At 46.7% G+C, this 22,941-nt stretch overlaps 2 protein-coding genes across 2 annotated transcripts in view; both read left to right on the top strand.

Moving 5' to 3' along the window:
- Positions 1-22,941, top strand: part of LOC134494511 (lymphocyte antigen 6E-like) — a 256,021-nt gene that overhangs the window by 169,960 nt on the left and 63,120 nt on the right. The gene's annotated exons all lie outside the window — the stretch shown is intronic.
- Positions 1,859-13,386, top strand: LOC134495039 (lymphocyte antigen 6E-like). Its single transcript, XM_063300289.1, has 3 exons — positions 1,859-1,943; positions 11,578-11,694; positions 13,010-13,386. The coding sequence occupies exons 1-3, from the start codon at positions 1,892-1,894 to the stop codon at positions 13,210-13,212; spliced, it is 372 nt and encodes a 123-aa protein (XP_063156359.1). The 5' UTR covers positions 1,859-1,891; the 3' UTR covers positions 13,213-13,386.

Genomic DNA, 22,941 nt, shown 5'->3' with positions numbered 1-22,941 from the left:
TCAACTGTTTTTCTAGCACATCAACCACCAAGGGTCAAATGGATTGTGGTGGGATATAAAGGTGGTAATAAATAAATGCTAGAGAACCCCCAGAGCCTGTCTCACTCCTGGGCTGGGGATTAGATGAACGGAGAGAAAACGAGGTTGCCCAGGCATGATTGTGGTATGGTTTGGTTCAATTGGAGAATGGCCCTGTGTTTTGGGAATAGAGCCAACATGTTGGCTTTTTAAAATTATGTTTGAATTGCTTTTTGTGAAAGGTGAAAGGCCCCCTGTGCAAGCACCGGGTTACGTCTGACCCTTTGGGGGGATGCCACTTTGGCAACGTTTTCTTGGCAGACTATAGAGCGGGGTGGTTTGCCACTGCCTTCCCCAGTCGTCTCCTTCCCCAGCAAGCCGGGTGCTCATTTCATCGACCTCGGAAGGATGGGAGGCTGAGTCGGCCTGAGCCGGCTACCCAGAGAGAATCCAGCTTCTGCTGGGATCGAACTCGGGTCGTGGGGAGAGTTTCGGTTGCAATACTGCTGCCTCCCACTCTGCACCACACAAGGCTCTCTTGAATGCTTTTTATTTGATTATTTTTCCTATCTGCTTTGTGCCCTCTTCCATAGGCAAATGTGTGAGTTTATCCTACTTTGTATATCATCTCTCAGCTGACAAGCAACCCTCATTTATCATGGCATGTTTTGCAAGCCTCATCCGCCAGTAAAAAGGTTCTAATTTACGATGTTCAAATACTCTTTGATTAAGGCTGCTTTAAATCAAGTGCTGGACTGTGACTAAGGGTCTGTTCCTCAGACACATGTGCAAACAAAACCCCATACGCCCCAGACACTAGAAGAGTCCTAACCACCATTTCATCTTTGGATGGCAGAATGGCAACCACAGATAAGAAACCAAGATGAGTTTGGTGTGTTTTTACTCAGCTATAAGAAGGAAGCAAGTTGCAAGGATATTGTGAGCCACGTTTCCTATATGAAATAATCCCAACCAACAGATGCAGGAGGCAGAGAAGTTGGGCAGACAAGTGTCTGGAGTGTGGCAGAAATGCAATACCATTTGGTGCCTCGCCCAAAATACTGGTCCTTTGACCTTCTTGTGTCCAGGCTACCAATCCCACTTTTTCTGCTCAGGTCTTTTGATTTGGTTGGTCATCTTGCAGCCTTCATTTCAGGACTGGTCATCTTGAGTCTACCAGTGACCTCCACAAGGATGGAGGTCGAAATCACCAAGCTGGTGCACCAAGAGTGGTGAAGCAAGGCCCACTGTTTAAGACAGGGCTTCATTGTGACGCTCCATCCTTCACGTTGCTGATTTTGACCCACCCCTCCATGGATGCTGCTCGTGTTCAGCCCAGGCGACTAAGTGGTTTTCTGAGAATATGATGTTTCATATGCTTCAGTAAATTCTGTAGACATCACCCACTTGTGATTTCCCAGTTCTGATTAGCTAGCAGACCAGGATAAACCACATTGCGGTCTTTAGCTTTGCCATTTTAAAACATTATGCGTTCAATTCCAAGCTGTGCTTTTCAATGCTAACGTGAAATCATATAAAATGAAGCAGCCTGGCAGACTGATGTGAATTCCCCAAATGGGATACCAATTCCGAACATTTCCCAACAGAAGGGAGGGTATAATTTCATGCAATAACAATAATAAAACCCTCGGTTGCCTGTCGGTTCCAACAAGCTCCAACAAGCTATACAAGTTTTCTTTGAAAGTCACCCCAGTTATATAAAACATCCAAATGCACAATATATCCTTTGGCAATCGTGGGTCCCTCCCAGATGGTATGGCCTTAAATGTGCAATGTATTTGTGGTTCCTGAGTGGTTGTGATCAAGCTGGCATAGCTGCCACTTCCTTGCAAGCCGTGGAGCCCTCGCCACAATGAAGCACTTTATGGTCCTGCTCCTGCTGATGAGTTTATGCACCCAGACAGGTGAGTGTAGCCATCAAGAACTCCTGATGCTCAAGGAACAGTGAGATGGCCTTGAAAAAGAATTAGGAAAGTGCTCTAGAAGAACTTTTCTTGCTGCAGTGAAGGGATAGGTACACACATATCAGTACCACATTTCAGGAGCTAACTAACCCATTGCATGGACAATGAAAAAAAAAAGACATATTGTGAGCCCGAATCTATTTGTGGTGCAGCATTCTCATGTTAAGCCTTTTTTTTTTTTGCATTGTCTGCACAATGGGCTTGTTAGCTCCAGAAATGTGGTACTGATGTGTGTGTATCTGTTCATTCATTCTGAGGCTTGTGGGCTGTTTCTAGGACAGCAGCAGCCAAGGGGGGCCAGATAGTTTTGGCTGCCTTTGGAATTCTCCAGGCAAACCCTGTCTTTCTCCAGCTTTCCTCCCTGCAATTCTCTAGCTGGGAACTTTGCAGCTGCACCTGAGGTGGTTCTGAAGTCCTTGCTGAGAGGCTGGACATCAGGATGCTACTAATGGGTGCCCCTCGGGTGGCACATTGGTGCCAGTTTGCTTCCAGGTCCAAGGTGCTGGTTATCACCTTTAAAGCCCTACATGGCACGGGTCCAGGTTACCTGAGGGGCTGTCTCACTGCCATTGCATTGACCCGTCCCACCTGGTCAGGCAGAGAGGGCATGTTACAGACCCCGTCCATGAAAGAGTGTCAATTGGCAGGGTCCAGGAAGAGGGTCTTCTCTGCCGCGGCCCCCACCCCATGGAACACTCTCCCCCCAGAGGTGAGGCAGGCCCCCTCTCTCCCGGCCTTCTGGAAAGGAGTGAAGGCCTGGCTCTGCCATCTCACTTGGGGCATGAGGAGGAACAACCAACCCTGGGGGTGGTCAGCACCCTGAAGGTGCTCCCGTAAATTAAGACTGTTTTAACACCCCTATCTTGGATTATATTTTTGCTTAAGAATATGGTTTTATTGTATTGTATTTTAATGATTATTTATTCTGGTTTTATCCTGGTTTTATTGTAAACCGCCCAGAGTCGCTCTTTGAGTGAGATGTGTGGTAGCTAAATTGGAAATATAAACAAACAAATAAACAAATAAATGTGCAGAGTCCTTTCACATGTTTATGTGAGCCACAGAATGATTCTCACTCTGCTCCTTCACATTTTACGATCAGATTCCAGCGATTGCTGGGCTCTGGGTCCAGCATCTGTCCTTGAAGTTCTAATGAAATCTGAAATTAACATCCTGAGTTACAAAACGCATGGTCACCTCTTGAGGAAGCTCCTTTTCCAGCGTGTTGTTGCCTGAAAGTTGAGGTCAAAAGGTGGGGAGGAAAGAGGTGTTTCATGAGGAGATGCCAAAGAGGGTCTTCTCTGCAGGGGCACCCTGGCCAAGTGGGATCCATGCTGGGGCCCCCACTGCAGACCTTTCAGCACCATTGTTTTCAGTCTCACAGTCAGAACCAAGGGACCATGCTATAATGAGTAAGTTTGAGTGTTTTAAATGGTCATTTATTCCATTTGGCATAATTGTTTTGCTTTGTTTATTTTATGAACTGTAGTCCCCTCCCACACTTCCCACACCCCCACGAAGACCCTTCTGATTCAGGGGCAGGGTAGAAATATTTCAAATAAATAAATGCTAATTCTGCATTGCTTGGCTGTTCATCTTAAATGCCGGAGGGGGGGTTGACTTAAAAAGAGAAGCAGTGCCTACATGGCAAATTTTAATGTTTGCAATCCCACTCCTATCTCAGTGGGACCATGAGCTACAAGTTCCTTGGCCATTGTGGAAGCTATGAAAGTCTGTGATTCTTAAGGGCCGACATCATTTGTATGCAGGGAGATAACTCTTCTGAAGGGGCAGCAGATTTGCAATCCATTCATCAGATACCATGCAGTTCCACCTAGGCATTGGGCAAAAGGAAACCTTCACTCCCTTATATATCTGCTTTTTGATTGTGGAACCAGCTAAATAAGTCATTTGCAAAAGCCGAAAATTATATTCGTGGACCGCAAATGGTTTAAAAAGTTCAGGAAAGTAATAAGCTTTCACGGGTTAATGAATGGCTGTAGAGGTTAACCTGGTAACTAAGTGAATCTGTTTTCTAGGCTTGCTCAATATGCTGAACCAAAAACTAACCTGGGTTTGCAGGTTGGGCTAAGCCAAAAATGAAGCAAGTTAGCACTGATCAGGCTTAGTGGGCTGAATGAAAGAGCGATGGGTCTTTTGCTGTCCCGGTTCAGTGTGTGGCAAAAACACAACCCTTCAGTTGGCTTATGCATTTAGGAGGCACATGCCCCCCCCACGCCCTGAAGGACCCAGAATGAGAGAAAGCTTTGTGCCAATGGTGACACCAGCAGTTTGTTTATAAAGTCCCATCTGGGGGCAGCTGATGTGCTCTTCCCTGAAGTTCTGGTTCTTGTAAAAAGACAGCAACTGTTCTGGTCCTGCAATTGCACAAGACAGATCAGTCTTATGACAGCAAAACACCTTTGTATGCTTCCCTCTTGCCATCGCCTTCTCAATCCAATCTCATCTGGCTGGCAATCTTCCACCTCCCGTGTCTCCAGGCCTCAGGTACCGGGGAAACTCCAAAGTCGGAGCAGATCAGTAAGTTTTACTGGCATTTCCAGTCCCATCAACAGACAATTGCCCAATGTTGCTGTCGAGTAACACAGGTGGTATCTCCTCAGGCAAAGCAGGAGAGATGCTTGGATTGCCCAGGCGTGCCCCTGATTGCAAAAGCACATTGTTCTGTGGAGGTAAGAAATTTATAAGTGGTAGATTCAGGGTAAAAGTCTTGTGTGGCGCAGAGTAGTTGTTGTTGTTTATTCGTTCGGTCGCTTCCGACTCTTCGTGACTTCATGGACCAGCCCACGCCAGAGCTTCCTGTCGGTCGTCAACACCCCCAGCTCCCCCAGGGACGAGTCCGTCACCTCTAGAATATCATCCATCCACCTTGCCCTTGGTTGGCCCCTCTTCCTTCTGCCCTCCACTCTCCCTAGCATCAGCATCTTCTCCAGGGTGTCCTGTCTTCTCATGATGTGGCCAAAGTATTTCAGTTTTGCCTTTGTTATCATTCCCTCAAGTGAGCAGTCTGGCTTCATTTCCTGGAGGATGGACTGGTTTGATCTTCTTGCCGTCCAAGGCACTCTCAGGATTTTCCTCCAACACCACAGTTCCAAAGCATCGATCTTCCTTCTCTCAGCCTTCCTTATGGTCCAGCTCTCGCAGCCATACGTTACTATGGGGAACACCATTGCTTTGACTATGCGGACCTTTGTTGTCAGTGTGATGTCTCTGCTCTTAACTATTTTATCGAGATTGGTCATTGCTCTTCTCCCAAGGATTACGCGTCTTCTGATTTCCTGACTGCAGTCAGCATCTGCAGTAATCTTCGCACCTAGAAATACAAAGTCTTTCACTGCTTCTACATTTTCTCCCTCTATTTGCCAGTTATCAATCAAGCTGGTTGCCATAATCTTGCTTTTTTTTTGAGGTTTAACTGCAAGGAGTGGTAGGTGACAGTATCCCCACGACCCAAGTTCAACCCCGACGGAAGCTGGATTCTTGGGGAGCCGGCTCAGGTTGACTCAGCCTCCCGTCCTTCCAAGGTTGGTAAATGAGGACCCAGATTGCTGGGGAAGGTGATGACTGGGGAAGGCAATGGCAAACCACCCCGCTCTATAGTCTGCCAAGAAAATGGTGTGAAAATGGTGTCCCCCCAGAGGGTCAGACATGACTCGGAGCTTGCACAGGGGACCTTTCACCTTTCAGATTCAAGGTAGGCAAGCAAGGTGTTATCTTCACATCCCACACATTTGCTTCTACAGAGTTCAGCAATATATCAGTCCAAGTCAAAGTTTATAGAACAGAGAGCTGGTCCTGCTAATGGCAAGGTCTGCTGCCAATGCAGAGTGTGATGAAAACACAGCAATTTGTCAGTCATCTTAATGATTCCCAGTGTTCTTGATTCATTCTGCCTGCAAAGGGTGGCATTTGTGGTTTGGCTTGGCTTTGTCTCATTTATCAAACTAACTTCCAGGGTCTTGAGCAATATGCCTTGCTTAGGAAGGGAAGGTTGATGGGGCTATTTGCTCCCCAGGTTTCCAAATTTCTCATTGCAGCTTGGTAACATCTGGGACCAGCTAAGTTATTTGAAAACTTGAGATAGAAGAATCCCAAAGCTTCTCCATAAAATACAATTTTCAAGCAATCACGGGACAATTAGCAACCTTCTTTTCTGTCATAACACATTAAACCAATCTCTGTAAGGTCAGTCCAGTCTGGAAGCAACCTGAAAGAACATCTGGTTGGCCACTGCAGGGAATTATCTTGATAGGTTAGAAAAATGGGTTGGAAACCACAGGATGAAAGTTAACAGAGCATTGCAGAACCATTTCCCTAGGAAATAGAAGTCATTTTTATAAATTTATTTATTCAAATTTGTTACAGCTGCCCAATGCCAACGGGACCTGCAAAGGTAAATACACAGGTAAAGAATAGGCGGTTGGCCACAGCACTTGGGAAAAGTATCTTGGAACAGTAGCTGTGAGTATGACTGAGGGCCATTTTAGGCTGTATCAGTGGAAATTGAGGTTGCAAATGACAGTTCTAAAGCAGGTGTTCACGACCTTACTTTGAATATTGTATCCAGTTCTGGGCTTAATCCATCCTTGAACAAGGATTTGGAGAAGCACAAAGTTCAGAGTAGGGAATGAGATGACCAGGGAATTAGAAACTAAGTCCTGTGAAGAGGGATGGGTGGACCTTTAGAAGGGAAGACTGAGGATCCAAAAAATAATGGCATTCTGAAAGGAAGTCATAGAGAAGAACGTTCTCTCCCTTTCCAGAAGCAAGACATGGAATCATGGATTGAGGTCATAGGAAGGCAGATTCCAATGCAAATGTTGGTGCAGTCTCCTTTACTGGAACCCTTTGAGCAGTGGCTGGACTTCCCATCTAGGAAGATTTAGGTCTCCTAACTAGTCTTTCTAGTAATTGTGAGAGCACACAATACCTTAGGAGCACCATGGCTTTCAAACGGTGTCCTTAATGGAATGCTCTCCCCAAAATAGTAGTATTTTTGTAAGTATTTTTGTTGTATTTTGTATTTTCTAAGTATTTTTGTTGGACCAGCTTGACTGCTGGTCCAACACATGCTCAGCAGGTGGCAGCACCAGACCAACCTTGCTTGAGCTCTGAAGCTAAGCTGGGGTCAGTGCTTGGATGGGAGAGCTCCAAGAAATCTGTCGGGCTCTGGACTAGGCTGGAAAATTGAAAAAAAAAATCTAGTACAAAGAAGAGGCAAAGCAGTTCCGTGCTGTTGCTGAGTAAGCTGAGTGGACGTGTCTTAAAGTCACCAAGTGTTGAGCTCCGTGGAGGCTCTCTGCCCCTTTCATTTTCTACCATACCCAGGACCTTCAGTTGAGGGCTTAATCATCTTAGTCACCCTCTATTAATAAACAGTTATTGTTTTCACTTTGTTACATAATTGTATTCTGGAGTAGGACCCGGGTTTTAACAGGAGCTGATTTGTCTCTGTCCAGTCTCAGGAAATCCAGTCCAGGGCAGGACTGGGAGTGGCTGTGCTCTGGGGATCCATGTAACTAACAGCCAAGACAGCGTGAAACCTCATCCTGACCCAAACAGCTTCGAATGTGCCTGGGGTTTTTCAGGCTGCCAAGATTGAGAAACATTGCTTGAGCCTGTTGACTGGTTTAAAGGGTTTAAAAAGCCCTTCAGGTCGAGCTCAGTGCTTGGTGACTTTGCATTCCCAGGATGTTGGTTGCCTAGTTTGGTTTACTTTCCATTTGAGCCCTGAAATCTGGTGGCCTCCCATCCAAGCTGATTACATCTAGCTTTTTGTGATCAGCCCAGGTGGGCCTAGAGCGCTTTTTCGGATGTTCAGACTTGTGTTGATCATTAAGTCAGAAAGAGGTTCACCTCTGTAGCTTCCAGTGGGAATGGCGGGCTGAACAGCTGTGCCCGCGGGTTCAGCGGGCAGAGCTGACAATGCAGTAATTTTTTTCGGGCTCAGGCAAGGAGAATACCTGGAATCACCCCATCTCTCCTCCGGACGGCTGCTTGCAGCCAGAAGATCGCAAACAGCGTTCGGCACTCGACTGGTAAGAGCAGCTGGGAGGCTGGGATGTCACCATTTCCAAGCAGCGCCGTAGCCTTAAAGGGACACTAAGACCGGCCACCCCATTTCTAAATCACCAATTTGTTTTTTTTTTAAGTATATGTACCCCAAGAGACGCGGTGGCGCTGCGGGTTAAACCGCTGAGCTGTTGATCGGAAGGTCGGCGGTTCGAAACCACGCAGCGGGGTGAGCTCCCGTTGTTAATCCCAGCTCCTGCCCACCTAGCAGCTCGAAAACATGCAAATGTGAGTAGATTAATTGGTACCGCTTCGGCGGGAAGGTAACGGCGTTCCGAGTCGTCATGCTGGCCACATGACCCGGAAGTGTCTATGACAACGCCGGCTCCAAGGCTTAGAAACGGAGATGAGCACCGCCCCCTAGAGTCGGACACGACTGGACTTTACATCAAGGGAAACCTTTACCTTTACCTTACCCCAAGAGAGGCTTTCTACAGTGAGGAGAAGCTGGTTCTCTTGGTGCTTAGCGTTATTTTTGGGAGTACTTTTAAAAAAAAAATTATTTTAAGTTTTGGATTTTGTTTTCCTTCCAAAGGAAATTCCGAAGATTGAGAGTAAACAATTGTCTTCCTGTTATTATTGTTGTACTAAATTTTAAGGTATTAGCACTGTCCTACACGTTGAGTCGGCTGATTTGAGACTTCAGCTTTCTGTTCTCACTTTCCCCGGGGAACTGTCTGCTATCTCACTCTCACTTTATGGAAACACACTTCCGAACCTTTTCGCATCTTCGACTTTCGCTGGTCAAGCTCCTGGGGGTGCCATGATCTCCTGCGTGAGACATGGAGGATCTCAAACAGGTTCTTTCTGACTTCCACCAAGATTTTAAACAGATGTCTTCTGACTTCGATCAAGCTTTTATGCAAGATATCCAGGACATTGTGGAAAATATGAGATCTAAAAGGTGCCATCGGGCTGGGGATGTGGGGATGAAACCGAGGAATTTAAGAGCGATAGAAAAGGTTTTCTTAAGACGGAGATTGGGATTTCTGTCGAGATGCTGGATGGAGACCGGATAACGGAGTTGGAGAAATCTGAGGGAGAGGGTGCTCTGCAAGCCGTAAGTGAAATGGACCTCCCGGTGGAATGCCATGAAAAGGACCTGGAATCTCTGAGGGGCCGTTGGGCTGCTTGCTCCTTTCAAGAGGAAAGCTCTGCGCAGCCCGTGGGGACATGTCACTGCTCTGGTTTGTTCTGAAGCGGGATAAGGGTCGAAGAACGTTCATCTGGTTTGCTTTAAGGGTCTGATCGATGCTCTTCGCCTTTGAAGATTTGGATTTACTGTTTCGAGGTGGCTTTGTTTCTGGGGTCTCTTAAGATGAAAAGTATTAAAACTGTTGTCTTAGGGTTGAAGAATGTTTATCTTCAAGGGTTTGCTTTAAGGATTTGATCGATGTTATTCCCTTTCAAAGGTATGGAATTACTGTTCGAATTGTGTTTGTTTTTTGGGTTTATTAAGATGGGGATTATTAAAGTTGTTGCACTATTAAGTATAATAGCAGACAACTTACATGCTTTTTAATTTGATTCTTATTATAGTAGGCAGAAATGTATAGAATAGTGGTAGGAAGGGAATAATTACGTATGTTTTATCTTTTGGAGGGGAGAAAGATGTTTAGGAGGTTTGTATGAACTTTTTTTTCTCTTTGTTTTAATATAAGGGGGAGGAGTAACTGTCCTCCGTGATTTTTATTATGTGTTAAGGTGGAATGACTTATAGAAATAATGTGGTGTTTTGGTTTAATATAGAGTAACAGATTGATTATGGAATTTTTTGTATATTCTTGCTGTTAAAATCTGTTAAATTTGAAAAAAAATTCTCTTGTGTTTCTGTATTTTTTTAGTTTTTTTCTTTCTTTGTAGTGTTTTGTTTTTTTTGTAGTTTTTATTCTTCTCTTGAAACCTAATAAAACTTACTATAAAAAAAAAGGTCCACCTCTGTATAAGATGGTGGTAATATGATATTCAAGAAAACTTTCCTCTTCCACCCCTCCTCCTCCTCCCCTCCTCCTCTCTTCCTCCTCCCCTCCTCCTCCTCCTCTCCTCCTCCCCCCCTCCTCCTCTCCTCCTCCTCCTCCTCCTCCTCCTCCTTCTCTCCTCCTCCTCCCCTCCTCCTCCTCTCCTCCTCCCCTCCTCCTCTCCTCCTCCTCTCCTCCTCCCCTCCTCTTCCTCCTCCCCTCCTCCTCTCCTCTCCTCCTCTCCTCTCCTCCTCTCCTCTCCTCCTCCTCTCCTCTTCCTCCTCCCCTCCTCCTCCTCTCCTCCTCCCCTCCTCTTCCTCCTCCCCTCCTCCTCTCCTCTCCTCCTCTCCTCTCCTCCTCCTCTCCTCTTCCTCCTCCCCTCCTTCTCTCCTCCTCCTCCCCTCCTCCCCTCCTCCTCCTCCTTCTCTCCTCCTCCTCTCCTCCCCTCCTCCTCTTCCTCCTCCTCTCCTCTTCCTCCTCCCCTCCTCCTCCTCCCCTCCTCCTCTTCGCCTCCTCCTCTCCTCTTCCTCCTCTCCTCTTCCTCCTCCTCTTCCTCCTCCTCTCCTCCCCTCCTCCTCCTCTCCTCCTCCTCCCCTCCTCCTCTCCTCTCCTCCTCCTCTCCTCTTCCTCCTCCCCTCCTCCTCCTCCCTTCCCCTCCTCCTCTCCTCTTCCTCCTCCCCTCCTCCTCCCCTCCTCCTCCTCTCCTCCTCCTCCTCTCCTCCTCCTCCTCTCCTCCTCCTCTCCTCCTCCTCCTCCCCTCCTCCTCCTCTCCTCCTCCTCTCTTCCTCCTCCTCTCCTCCTCCTCCTCCCCTCCTCCTCCCCTCCTCCTCCCCTTCTCCTCCTCTCCTCTTCCTCCTCCCCTCCTCCTCTTCCTCCTCCTCTCCTCCCCTCCTCCTCCTCCCCTCCTCCTCTCCTCTTCCTCCTCCTCGCCTCCTCCTCCTCTCCTCCTCCTCCCCTCCTCCTCCCCTCCTCCTCCCCTCCTCCTCCCCTTCTCCTCCTCTCCTCTTCCTCCTCCCCTCCTCCTCCCCTCCTCCTCTCCTCCTCCTCGCCTCCTCCTCCTCTCCTCCTCCTCTTCCTCCTCTCCTCTTCCTCCTCCCCTCCTCCTCTCCTCTTCCTCCTCCTCGCCTCCTCCTCCTCCCCTCCTCCTCTCCTCTCCTCCTCCTCTTTCTCAGAAGGGGGAATAACACTCCACTCCCCATGAAAAGTGGACATACGTTCCTTGTCCTTCGTGCTGGACAGAGGGGTGTTCCCAGAAATGCTAAGGGGAGTTTCATTTTTAATACCTGGAGACTAAAACTTGAGTGGATTTTATACCATTCAGATAGCAACCACTCAGCTGCACAGAATTATGGCCGGGTTTCTTTGCTGGAAAAATGCCAAGGTTGGATTTCCAGAGCTGCCCCAAGGGGTTGGATGTTTGCTTTAATTTCTCTCCTATTACAGTAAGCAAAAAATGGTCCACGTAACGCACATGGCAACTGACAAGTGTCTTTCTCTCCCCCCCCCCCCTTTCCTTTCTGTAGTGCTGTCCCTGTATTGTTTCAGATGTGATCGTGCAAAATCCCATGCAGATTGTAGCAGCTCCATTAAGTGCTCCGACCTGGAAAGATACTGTGTGTCACAAACCCAGCAGGGACCCGGTAAGACTCAGAAAACATGATGATGGGGAGCAGGAACTTTAACAGGGCTAAGACCTGCTTCCTTGGTAGAAGTGAAGGGGCCTGGAGTAGCAGCTTTCAAAGAAAGAAAACTGCTAAGAATCCAAAAGTGAGCCAGAAAGATGAACAAGAATTTATCCTTTGAAGAAATTCAGAAGGATCAGTGGAGTTGAGCATAGGGCAGATGGCACTGTTAACTAGAGTGAAGCAGCTGCCCCTGGTGATAGATGCTACTTAGGTGGTAGGCAGTGGTGGCAATGGAATAGATTCAACAACCTGCACATGGGTTGTGGGGAGGACTTCTTATTCCTCATCTCGTGCAGCAAAAGATCTTCCACACCACCTCTGTTTCCACCATGTCTCAAAAGCAGTTTGAAGCCAGTTCACGAGCATCTTCACTGCTGCCAAAAGCATTCAGGAGCCAACCTGTTCTCCTTCCGGATGGTCAATAGGAGAGTGCAAAGAACAACTGTCAGTCACTGCCCTTTCCTGACCTATCACCAGTCCTGGAGTACAAAAACCCCTCTCATCCTCCACTCCAAAATGAAAGGAAAATACAGTGTTATCATTCTGCCTTCCATATTGTTTGTCCATGATATGACCATTTGTTTGGTCAAAAAGTACTCCACCACCAGACTATTGCATTGAGGGGGAGCTGCTAAACTGCTGAGCCACCATTCCCCTATTGTACTGAAAAGACTATGTGAGGCAGGGGATGGGAAGAAAAAGTTCTTAGTGGGAAAACTGCCCATCCACAAGTTCTGTGCTGCTGTAGTAATGGGAAATATTAACTTTTCTGCAATACTCCTGCTGGATATAAATAAACCAGTTCAACTCCAAAACATGTCCTCATTAATCTCCCGATTTAACACTGCAGGCCTTAACAGGTAGTATTAGCTTTTGCTGGACTCATTTTCAGTGGAAATTCCTTTCTCCAAGCTTTGTCGATTATTGTCCTATCTTCCAGCAGGTCAGGAGCACATTTGGAATTTTGAGATCAAATAATGGGTGCTCTCACAAAATGGCTGTCCCAAAAAAACACCAATCACCAGAAGAGGATCTAGATGACCCAAATGCTTTCTACCATCCCAGTGCAATGTTTGTGAGGGGCTCAAAGGCATTACTGCATATATACAATGCTGCTTGACCAGCTGACCCCTCAATCTTTTGTAACAAAAATCTTTTTTTTTTTTAAATCCTGATGGGGTGCAAGGAGGTCTTCACAGAAATTCCTCTGCCATAAAGAAATGTCTCTTCTCTCTCTTATTCCAATGCTGGTTTGTTCTGTTCTGTTTAGGGGAGTCGCTGATGATTAGCAAATGGTGTTCCCCGGAATGCCCCCAATTCATCACGGAAATCAAAGGGGCGAACGTCTCCACAGAGTGCTGCCAAACTGATTACTGCAACAGCGGTGGGCCCAGCAGTGTGCAAAGCAGCTGTGCCCTGGTGATGGTGGCAACCCTCGCCAGCTTCTGCTACATCCTCCAGAAAGTGTTGTGATGGGGGCCACCAGAAGAAGAAAGGCCTGGGGTGGCTCTTTAGATGTTCCTTGGATGCCCTCAACCCCCTGGCTTCTTATTTTGGTTTAACTGAGTTCTCTTCTACACAGCATCCAGAATCATAGTCCTCTTCTCCAACTCCTCCTGATCCAGGATACCATCTTGTAAAAACGCCTTGCATTTGGGAAAACAAGGGCCTATGGGAGAAGAGCTTGGGCATAACTCCCTCTTTCTGACACACTGGTTTACCCCGTGCAAAGGAATGTTTTATAGCATGAGAAAAGTATGGCCTTCTCCAGGGGTGTCCACAAGGTGGTCAAAAATAGTCAAGATGACAGCTGTAACTGTGCAATCAAAGCCCTGTGTTGCATGTAAAGGTGGTGGTGGTGTCAATGGCACAGTTGTAGCCACCAACTTGAATTCTTTAACCACCCTCTGGATGCCCCCACCCCCCTGCTGCACTGTGAGGTGGTTCAGTCCAAACCCCCTCCTGTTTCATCCTGTCTTCATGTCTGAATCTTCCTTTTTTCCCCATCGCTGATGAATGCTACTTCTCTTTTGCTGCTTCTTCTTCTGTCTGTTGGACTAGCTTCTCATCCCTGCTCTGCCATCCTTGTGTGTGTGTGTGTGTTTCAACACATAAGCTCAGAGCACCTCCTGTAAAATTGGCTCATCCTGAGAACTGGCAGGGCAGTGGGCTCATCTTCTGTCTTCCATGCCCCCAGCCATCAGGGGGTTACAGCTGTGCGATCCTTGGATACATCTGTGCATTCGAGGAGGGGAACCCACAGATTTGTTGCTTGCTGTGGCTAAGAGAAGGTCCAGCATCAGTCCAAAGAACTCAGGAAATGCTCCTGTCTGAAGTGTTGGGAAGCTGCCACAATCCATGGAGGCTTGGACCAGCAACACTGCACGTGCCCAGCGCCATTTTGCCGTCTCTTGCGGGGCGCAGGTGTCCCCTGTGGAAGGAAACCCAGCATTTGAAAAAGTTAAACAGTTGAATGCTAGCCCATTTGGCAAACCTTAGGAAATTTCAGCAATCGCAGGTTCAAGATATCACAGATCATGAGATTTCAGGCAAGAGCACTGAAATCTTGCAGGGTTTGGCAATCCTGTGAGATTTCATCCACTCCTCTTTCTTGAAAGTGCATGTTTAACTGCATTTTGGATCGTTATGAGCCCTGGAGGCTTCAAGTTCCTGAGGTTGAGAAACATTGGTTTAGAGGATAAAAAGAGGGAAGGTCCCCATTTAAAGTTGGATTGAGCTTCTGATGAAAATCTCATGCAAATCTTCTGAATTATTTGTTTGTTTTAAGTTTGAATTAAATCAATATCGACCCTTCGGAGCTGCTGGGCCTTGGTGTAGACGTTGCTGACACAGGTGGTCTCTGAGGCCCCTTCCTGAAGTCGAGCAAAGCTCTGGTAGAATGAGGGCTGGTGGTCAGACCTGAAGATTGCTCAAGAAGCGTTAGTCATCCCAAGGAGGGCCCTGATTTGGACCACAAGAAGAAAATGCCTTTTCAGTTTTGCTCAGTGAAAGAAGAGTGTCCTCATGGGCAAAGACAGAAGTGCAGGTCGTAGAATCTTTTTGCTGTAAGTAAACTTAGTTTGCTAGAAGCAGATGAGCAAACAGTGCTATTGTCTGGTTAAGGGGTGGAAAAGACACCATGGCCTCCTGGCTCCACTTCCCATCCTCTCCGCTTCTTCCAGCATGCTAGAGGGGGAAACCAGAGTGACACTGCTTTGGTCTTTGGAAGCAGGGGCATGTTCTCTCCACCGCAACGTCAAAGGAGTGCTTTGCTGCTCCAGGCATCCGAGCCAAGTGTCCTTTTGGGAGTTTTGCTTGGCCCACCCTGAGACCGTGATGGGCTAAGACCCCATGCTTGGATGAAGAGAAGGGAGTTGCCATCTTTCCAATTTGATCAAAGTCTTCTCTGTTAGGATGCTTTCATAAGAGGCAGTCATGGCGAGCTTTTTTTCTGTAATCACGGAGTAAGAGTTAATTTTGTAACCGCACTTATATTTGCTGCAGAAGAAATCAGAAGCTTTTTCTTTTTCTATTTTGTTCTCTCTTTTTGCGCTCTTGCTGGTACTTGTTGGAATTGTGGTGTTGTAACCTTACTTAACGCTCCTAATAAATACTGTTAATCTGAGCTCTTCAGTTCGATTAATTGTTTCTGGTCTAGACTGCAGGGAAGGAATTTTGACATTCGGGTTGTTTTCATTTGCAGGTGCATGTGAAATCTGCATTTCCAGGAACCCCTGCTTACGCTGGTTTTGTGCACTTTGGGGCTTCATGCGCTTGTTGAGGAATGGTGGCCACACCCCTTGCTAAAAGTTGGATTTCTGCAAGTCAGGGCTTGATAACCCTCTATCCCTTTGGGGCGGAAGTTAAATCTTCCCCTGCAAATGTCACTGCTTTCCAGACAGTTGATGTGCTGCTAAAATTGGTTTCTTTGGAGGACTTTCAGTTGACACAAACGAGATACATCTGAGGCATCTTCTAGCTATTGAACTTGGAATATCACGGACCTGTGAGCTTGCAAGATGCAGACAAAGAGCCATAATTAGAAGTTTTTAAAAAAAGGAAAGGAAAGGAAATGTGTGTTTCGACACAACAAATAAAGCATGCCAGTGTCTTTTACACATTAGCCTGAAGTTAAAATGGAAAACTCTCCAGCGATTTAGCGACCTGAGAGAATAATTCAGGAGTACCGACAGCCTGCTTGACAAGTTCTTTCCTGCAAAGCAGTTTCCAAAAATTCCAAGGACTAAGAGCTTTCTGTGGACCTGGGCTTGGCGTGCTGGGTAAGAAAACAGACACTGCCTCTTTCAGCAGAAGAAGCGGGTTAGCTCTTAGCCTGACTAAGGGCAGTCATCTGCTTTTAGTGTACAGAGCAGGTCCCCCCCATCTCCCCCCCCCCATAAAGTTGCAAACGGTTCTTGGAATTATAGTAGATGGCAAGATGAATAGGAGCCCAAGGCTGCGAAGAAAGGCAAACACATCGTTGCGTTGCGTTGCGTCAAGAGGAATACGGTTGCTAGATGGCGGGGTGCGACCGTTCTACTCTCTTCTACATTCCAGAACTGCAGCTCGTTTAAGGCCCCACTCTTTACAAGCCAAGCTTGTGGATTTTCTTCTCACCGTAGCAAAATGAGACAACCAGGAAGCTTCATTTCTTCCACTTCACACCAAGGGAGCGATACCCCGTCATAAACGTCAGCAATGAAGCTCCCATGAATCCACCAAGCCTCCCAGCTTTATAGAAAGCTTTAGGCCTCATTCCTTAATTCCATGATACTATCTCTAAGCACGCCATGTGTATTTTGGCCCCACTGGGCTTGATGGCCTGTCAAGCATACGTTTGACTTCCTTCCTTCACACCTGTCTAGGATCTCAGCTTCCTCTTTTCATGCCTGTCAGGACCAGCTGGGGGCACTTTTGCAGCTGCTAGTGTTTCACAGTTATTTCACAGACCAGCTATTAAGAATGCATCTCTAATCAGGTTGTCTAAGTAAGTTACTGAACATGGCTTCACTCTGGCTCAGCCTTCTAAAGGGCCATTGCGTGAAGAGGAAACCGGATGTTGTTGTCTGCGCTCTAACTCCACAATCTACACATTCATGCAGAGAAGGGCAGGAGGAGGGTGAGAAGATCAGAAGTGTCCTGCAGGGAGAGCTGGACCTATTTGACTTGAGAAGACTTATTACCGCACTCTTGAAATACCCGAATAAGGGTTTCAAAGAGGAAGGTCACAAGAAGACATAAAATGATAGGCAAATTATAGGAAGGCAGATTCCAGAGGATGCTGAGGGGAAATGTATCTCCTTTACAGAATCTTTTCAAGCAGGGATAGGCAGCCATCTATTGTGGAAACTTTAATTTGGATTCCTGCAGCAGATGTCTGCACGTGGCAGCACACAGCCAACTTTGTCTGGGCTCAGAAACTAAGCAGAGTTGGATCTGGTTAGTTTGTGGATGAGTCACCACTAGGAAACTTCACGCCTGTTGGCTAGCCATGGACAGGCCCACTTAGTTATCACGAGTCAAGCTTGATTTCTGGACCTCTTTATTTTTATTAAGGCAATTGGAGAGAGCCTCGTGTGGCACAGAGTGGGAGGTGGCAGTATTGCAACCAAAACTCTGCCCGCGACCTGAGTTCGATCCCAGCGGAAGCCAGATTCTCTCTCAGGCCAGCTCAGCCTTCCATCCTTCCAAGGTCGGTAAAATGAGCACCCGGCTTGCTGGGGAAGGAGACGGCTGGGGAAGGCAATGGCCAACCACCCCGCTATGGTCTGCCAAGCAAACATTGCGAAAGTGGTGTCCCCCCAGAGGGTCAGACATGACTTGGTGTGTGCATGGGGGACCTTTCACCTTTCACAGGGCAGTTGGACTCAATGGCCCCCTTGCTCACCTCTGTGCAAAGGAACTGCCACTGGGGGCTGAGGGTCAACCTGGAAGAATTCATGGGGATGGCTGGGATCTTCGACCACTCCTTCCATGTATGGACTGTATCGGATTCTTTTGCCACTTGGATTTTATTCGTATTTTATGTTTACTCTTATTTTATATGTGTTTATTAAGAGTAGGTAAAGGTAAAGGTTTTCCTTGACATGAAGTCGTGTCCAACTCTAGGGGGCGGTGCTCATCTCCGTTTCAAAGCCGAAGAGCCAGCGTTTGTCCGTAGACACTTCCCTGGTCATGTGGCCGGCATGACTGAACGGAACGCCGTTACCTGCCCGCCGAAGCGGTACCTATTAATCTACTCACATTGGCATGTTTTCGAACTGCTAGGTTGGCAGGAGCTGGGACTAGCAACAGGTGCTCACCCTGTCACGCAGATTCGAACCGCCGACCTTCCGATCGGCAAGCTCAGCAGCTCAGCGGTTTAACCCGCAGCGCCACCGCGTCCCTATGTTATTAAGAGTAATGATATATTTATATATTGTGTTTATATTGTACGTTCACTGTTTTAATTCACTATTTTACTGTAAACTGCCCAGAGTCCCCTGATGGAAGGAGATGGGCGGGGACAAATGTAATAAATAAACAAATAAATAAATAAATGAGGATGGTGAGGGGGCAGAACTACTTCTTACAGGGGTGTCCACAGGGGAATTGTTGGGGTTTTTCTTAATATGCTAGAGAACACAGACCCAAAGACTGTATTTGTTGTTCCCACACAAAACTGTTTTATTGTACAAAATTAAGCCTTCATCTTATGCTACTATCTTTTTATCGCTATAAGTTTACTTTATCTTATACTACTCTCTTTCTGGAGCTGGTCTGCGGAGCTCTGCAGTGGGCTTGGCTCGCTGTGGTCTGGCTGTGGGCTTGCTCCGGTTTGCAGGCTCCGGTCGGGCACTTTTCCTCCCCCGCCTGTCAGCCCTTCCTCTCAGCGGCTTGCGGCTCCGAGAAGCGAGACTTCTTTGTGCTCTCGGAATAGGTGAGGTGCCGGCCTCCGGGTCGAGTTTCTGTTTCCCCAGCCTCTGCTGCCTTCCCGGCCTGACTCTTTCCTCGACACGCCCCGCACCGCACAGGCTTGCGTTCAGTTTCCTTTCTGCAAAAGAAACTCTCCAGGGGAGCAGAGGGTGGGGCTGTTTTCACCCCCCTTCCCAGGTAGCAGCACAGCTCTGGGTCCCAGGAGGGAAAAACGTCTGCTCACTGCGGGTCAGCTTAAGATATGTGGACTTTAACTCCCAGAATTCCCCAGCCAGCCACGCTTGGGTTCTGTATGGCAACTCTCTCTTCTGGAGGGCTGCAGTGTCAGCAGATGGCCAGCAGATGGCGATCTCTAGCTTTGGGGAGGTGGGGCGTGGCTCTCTTCTCACACGGGAAAGTTTCAAAATAGGCATGTTAAGAGGTTTAATAGGGTTAACCCTAACCCTATTTTGTGGAACCCTCCCCCCCAAACTCTTCCCAAAAAAGAAAAGGAAAAGGTGCCATTACCATCAAAGTATTAGAACTGATACTGCTTGCAACGCTCTGCCCCTACTGTGTCTTTCAAGGGGGGGGGGGTTCTGCTTTATTCAGGGGTTGCAAGTCCAGATGGATGAACATTGGAATTACGTGCCCAAAAGTTGGGAACGAAGAGACTTTTTCCATGCAGGAACTTATGTTACCGTTTTCATTTTGTATATCAATGAATTGATGAATTGATTGGTTGATTGATCATGTGCCATCAAGTCATTTTTGACTTCGAGCAACAACATAGATAGATAGGCTTTCTCCATGAGGATCTGTCCCCAACCTGGTCCTTCAGGTCTTCTACAGGTGCACCTGTCACCACCGTATCTGAGTCCCTCCCCCTTGCTGCTGGTCGTCCTCTCCTTCCCTTTCCTTCCGCCTTTCCCAGCATCCGAGCCTTCTCCAGAGAGCTGGGTCTTCGCATAATGTGCCCAAAGTAGGATAATTTGAGCCTTTCTCCTTCTTCAGTGAGAACTCTGAGTTGATTTGTTCAACGGTCCATTAGTTTGTTTTCTTGGCTGTCCACGGATGTTCTCAGGAGTCTTCTCCACCCCCAGAGTTCAAAGGCATCGACGCTCTTCCTATCCTGCTTCTCCAAAGTCCAACTTTGGCTTCCACAGAGGGTCACAGGGAAACGTCAATGCATTCAAGCCCTGTCCATGGGCCTCATTCCAATGTTAGGGAGCTACAAAAATGCCGCCCTACACCAGCAGGCATGTCTCCGTGTGGCCCGTAAAATCTTTGTGCTCCTTTCTCTTCTCTTGAAAAGGAATCCCGGCTGGTTTTTATCTTTCCTCTCCTGAAAAATTCCCTGACTTTATTTATTGCTTCTTTTATCCTAGCAAGATCCAAACTTATCCTCCTGGTTTGCTTAGTTTTGTGCTTCAATGTGTTCCATCCACATCGCAAATCGTTTTTCCCAGCACTATCGTAAGTCTGAACTGTCACTAAACAAATGGTTGTTAAATGAGGACTACCTGTAGACTTGCGAATAGGCTGTTCTCTCCCACGCCCCCAGCATTCCCAGTCCTCTCTGGAGCTGGCCTGCAGAGCTCTGCAGTGGGCTTGGAAAAATGTCTGCTCACTCCAGGCGGTGAGTTCCCTCTTCCGCAGGGATCAAGAAACCTAGGATGGGGCGCACTGCCCTGTGATCAAAGCCCCATCCCCTTTTTTACCTGCATCATGACACTTGTAAACAGGGCGGGGTTTTGATTGCGGGGTGGTGGCCCCCATTTTGAGTTTCTGGACCCCACCCTTCAGACACCCCCAACTTCTTAACTTCTGTTTTGCATTTGTCTTCTCTGAGAAGGGAAATGGTGCTGTTGGTGGTCACTTTCTGACTTCATCTTAGAAGAAAGAGTAAGAGAAAATCTAGCTGATTTAAAGAAATTAAAATCTCCAGGGTTAGGATTAGGTTTTCCAGGGCCAGGTGGATTATTTTTCTTTTCTTTTCTTTTCTTATTTAATTTAATTTTATTTAAAATCACCCAATAGCCAATGCTCTCTCCGCAGTTTACAATAAAACACACTAAAATATACAATTTGGATAAAAACATATACAATAAAATGCAAAATAAAAAACCATGTAAACTAGGCAGTTGTAAGGTGGTCATTCAACATCTAAAACAATCTATATACTACTAAAACTCTCGTGTCTGTTTGATACTTTGTAACCTTTAACTGGGCGAAACTATGCATGGTAGGGCAACAATTTTTGAACCAAGGTACTTCAAATGGACTAACTTACAGAATGTGTCCAAAATCCAGGACCCATAACTCCTGTGGAATTGAAATTCAGCAAATTTTATAAAACATTTTATGGCATAAAAATGATCATAAAACATTTTAGGACATAATACAAAATTCCGTAAACCATTTCCTGTGGGCAACTCCTGATGGGCTGTACAGTTCAACATGGGCTACTTTCAAGGCAGATACATCTCTGAATGTCTCCCTGAATTTTTAAGAACTTTTCCAGTACCTTAGAAGCTCTGCCATCATTGAAGGCATTGAGGAATCTGGTAAGGAAACATCTCTGAAACCATGACCCAGTGGGTCACGAGTTGTCTAGTGTGAATTAAAAGCTAGTTTAAAAGCCTGGGAAAATAGGTCTTCGCTGGTGCAAAAAGGATGCCAGTTGAGCCTCTCCTGGGAGGGAATCCCATCCACTAGGTGCCCCCAGAAGAAAAGCTTTCCCCTTGTGGAGACGCAACTCACCTCCTGGGAGGGAGCTGGGGGAGGGCCTTATTAGAAGATCGTAAGGTCCAGGTAGGTACATATAGATACGGGTCCATCCCAGCGGTGGCTTCAAGGCTTGATAATACACTCCCCAAATTGCCCCCTTGATAATGTTCCATTAGGACTCAGGAGGTTCTGTAGAATAGCTTCATAGAAAGGCACCTTCCTTTTCACATGAGAAGCTTACTCTGGGGCCCATTGAGCTGGGTCGCCACTGTTTTCAATATGCGATGACTCACTCCCCCCACTAGAAGTGGTCAGGAAACACTTGAAAGAAAAAGAGAAGGCTTACTTCTTTGGGGAGACTTGAACAAAAAGGCTGAGAAATACTCCATAACTAAATAAATTAAATAAATAAAATATTGGGTAAACACAAAGAATTGCTATTAAATGACTTTGATGCCACGTACCATGATTCCTAAGCCTTTAACTCTAATCCCACAGCAACGCTGCCCAGAGTCGCTTTGTGTGAGGTGGGTGGCCATATAAATAGGATTAATAAAGAAATAAAACAAATAAACATGCACATTAGTTTTACCCAGATGAGCACAGCTGAGGGGTTTTAGAAGCAACTGTTACATTTCTGCATGTGCGTCTCTCGGTGTGTCTATCTGAGAGTGGGTGCACGTGCCTGTGTGGGAATTTTTGTCTTTTTCTGAATTTGACTGACATTTATCATTAGCAAGATCTGCATGCAGAGATAGGGAGGGTGGGATGCCTTCTGACAGGATGTTTACCCCTTACAGCTTCAGTACATTTTCCTCCCAGAGCCTTTTTATCTCATCTTAGGAGGTGTGTAGAAGCTGTAGGTTGCAAACAGGTACATTCAGAGATATCACTTCTTCTAAAAAAAAACAAAGACATCTCAGCTCGGCTGATGCAACCAAGGTGGCTTATGAGTTGTTCTGTTGTCTGGCCCAGCTAGGAAGGTCTGATGAATTGCCTTTTTCTAAAGTCTATCCTGACACCAGGAGACAGAAGAAGCTAGCAGAGGTGATCACAGTGATCTTTGAGAACTCCTGGAGGTCTGTCAAGGTCCTAGAAGGTCCTCTCCATCTTCAAAAAGAGGAAGATCTGAGAAACTGCAGAGCTGCAAGCTTGACATCTATATCAGGCAAGGTTTTCAAGCAGCAGACCCTGCTGAATGAGGAGAAAACTTTCAGAAAGTTACTGAACTATGAGTCAAAATGGACCGGAGGAAGGATTTGGCCTTCAGTTTAAGAGGTGTTCCATTCAATAAGTCTTAGGCAGGGATAATTTCATGTACTATTTCCAATTATGGGAATCCACAGTCACTATCTTAAGATATGAGGTGTTGATGGTTCAGATGGCGTTTTTCTCAGAGCCAACAAGAACATACTTTTAGTTCTTTCCCTGCAAATTAACATGATGGCATTTTCATTTATCTTGGTTGCCATACATAGTTCCGTTCCTCTTGTTCTTTCCGCACAACAATCCTGCCAGTTTTCAGGATGAGACAATTTTGCAAGAAATTCTCTGAGCTTATATGTTAAAAAAAATGCT

Source organism: Candoia aspera, chromosome 3, assembly GCF_035149785.1.
Source record: "Candoia aspera isolate rCanAsp1 chromosome 3, rCanAsp1.hap2, whole genome shotgun sequence".
Taxonomy (NCBI): Eukaryota; Metazoa; Chordata; class Lepidosauria; order Squamata; family Boidae; genus Candoia; species Candoia aspera.
Note: the sequence above shows the minus strand (reverse complement) of the source record. Positions and strands in the feature narration are given on the sequence as shown.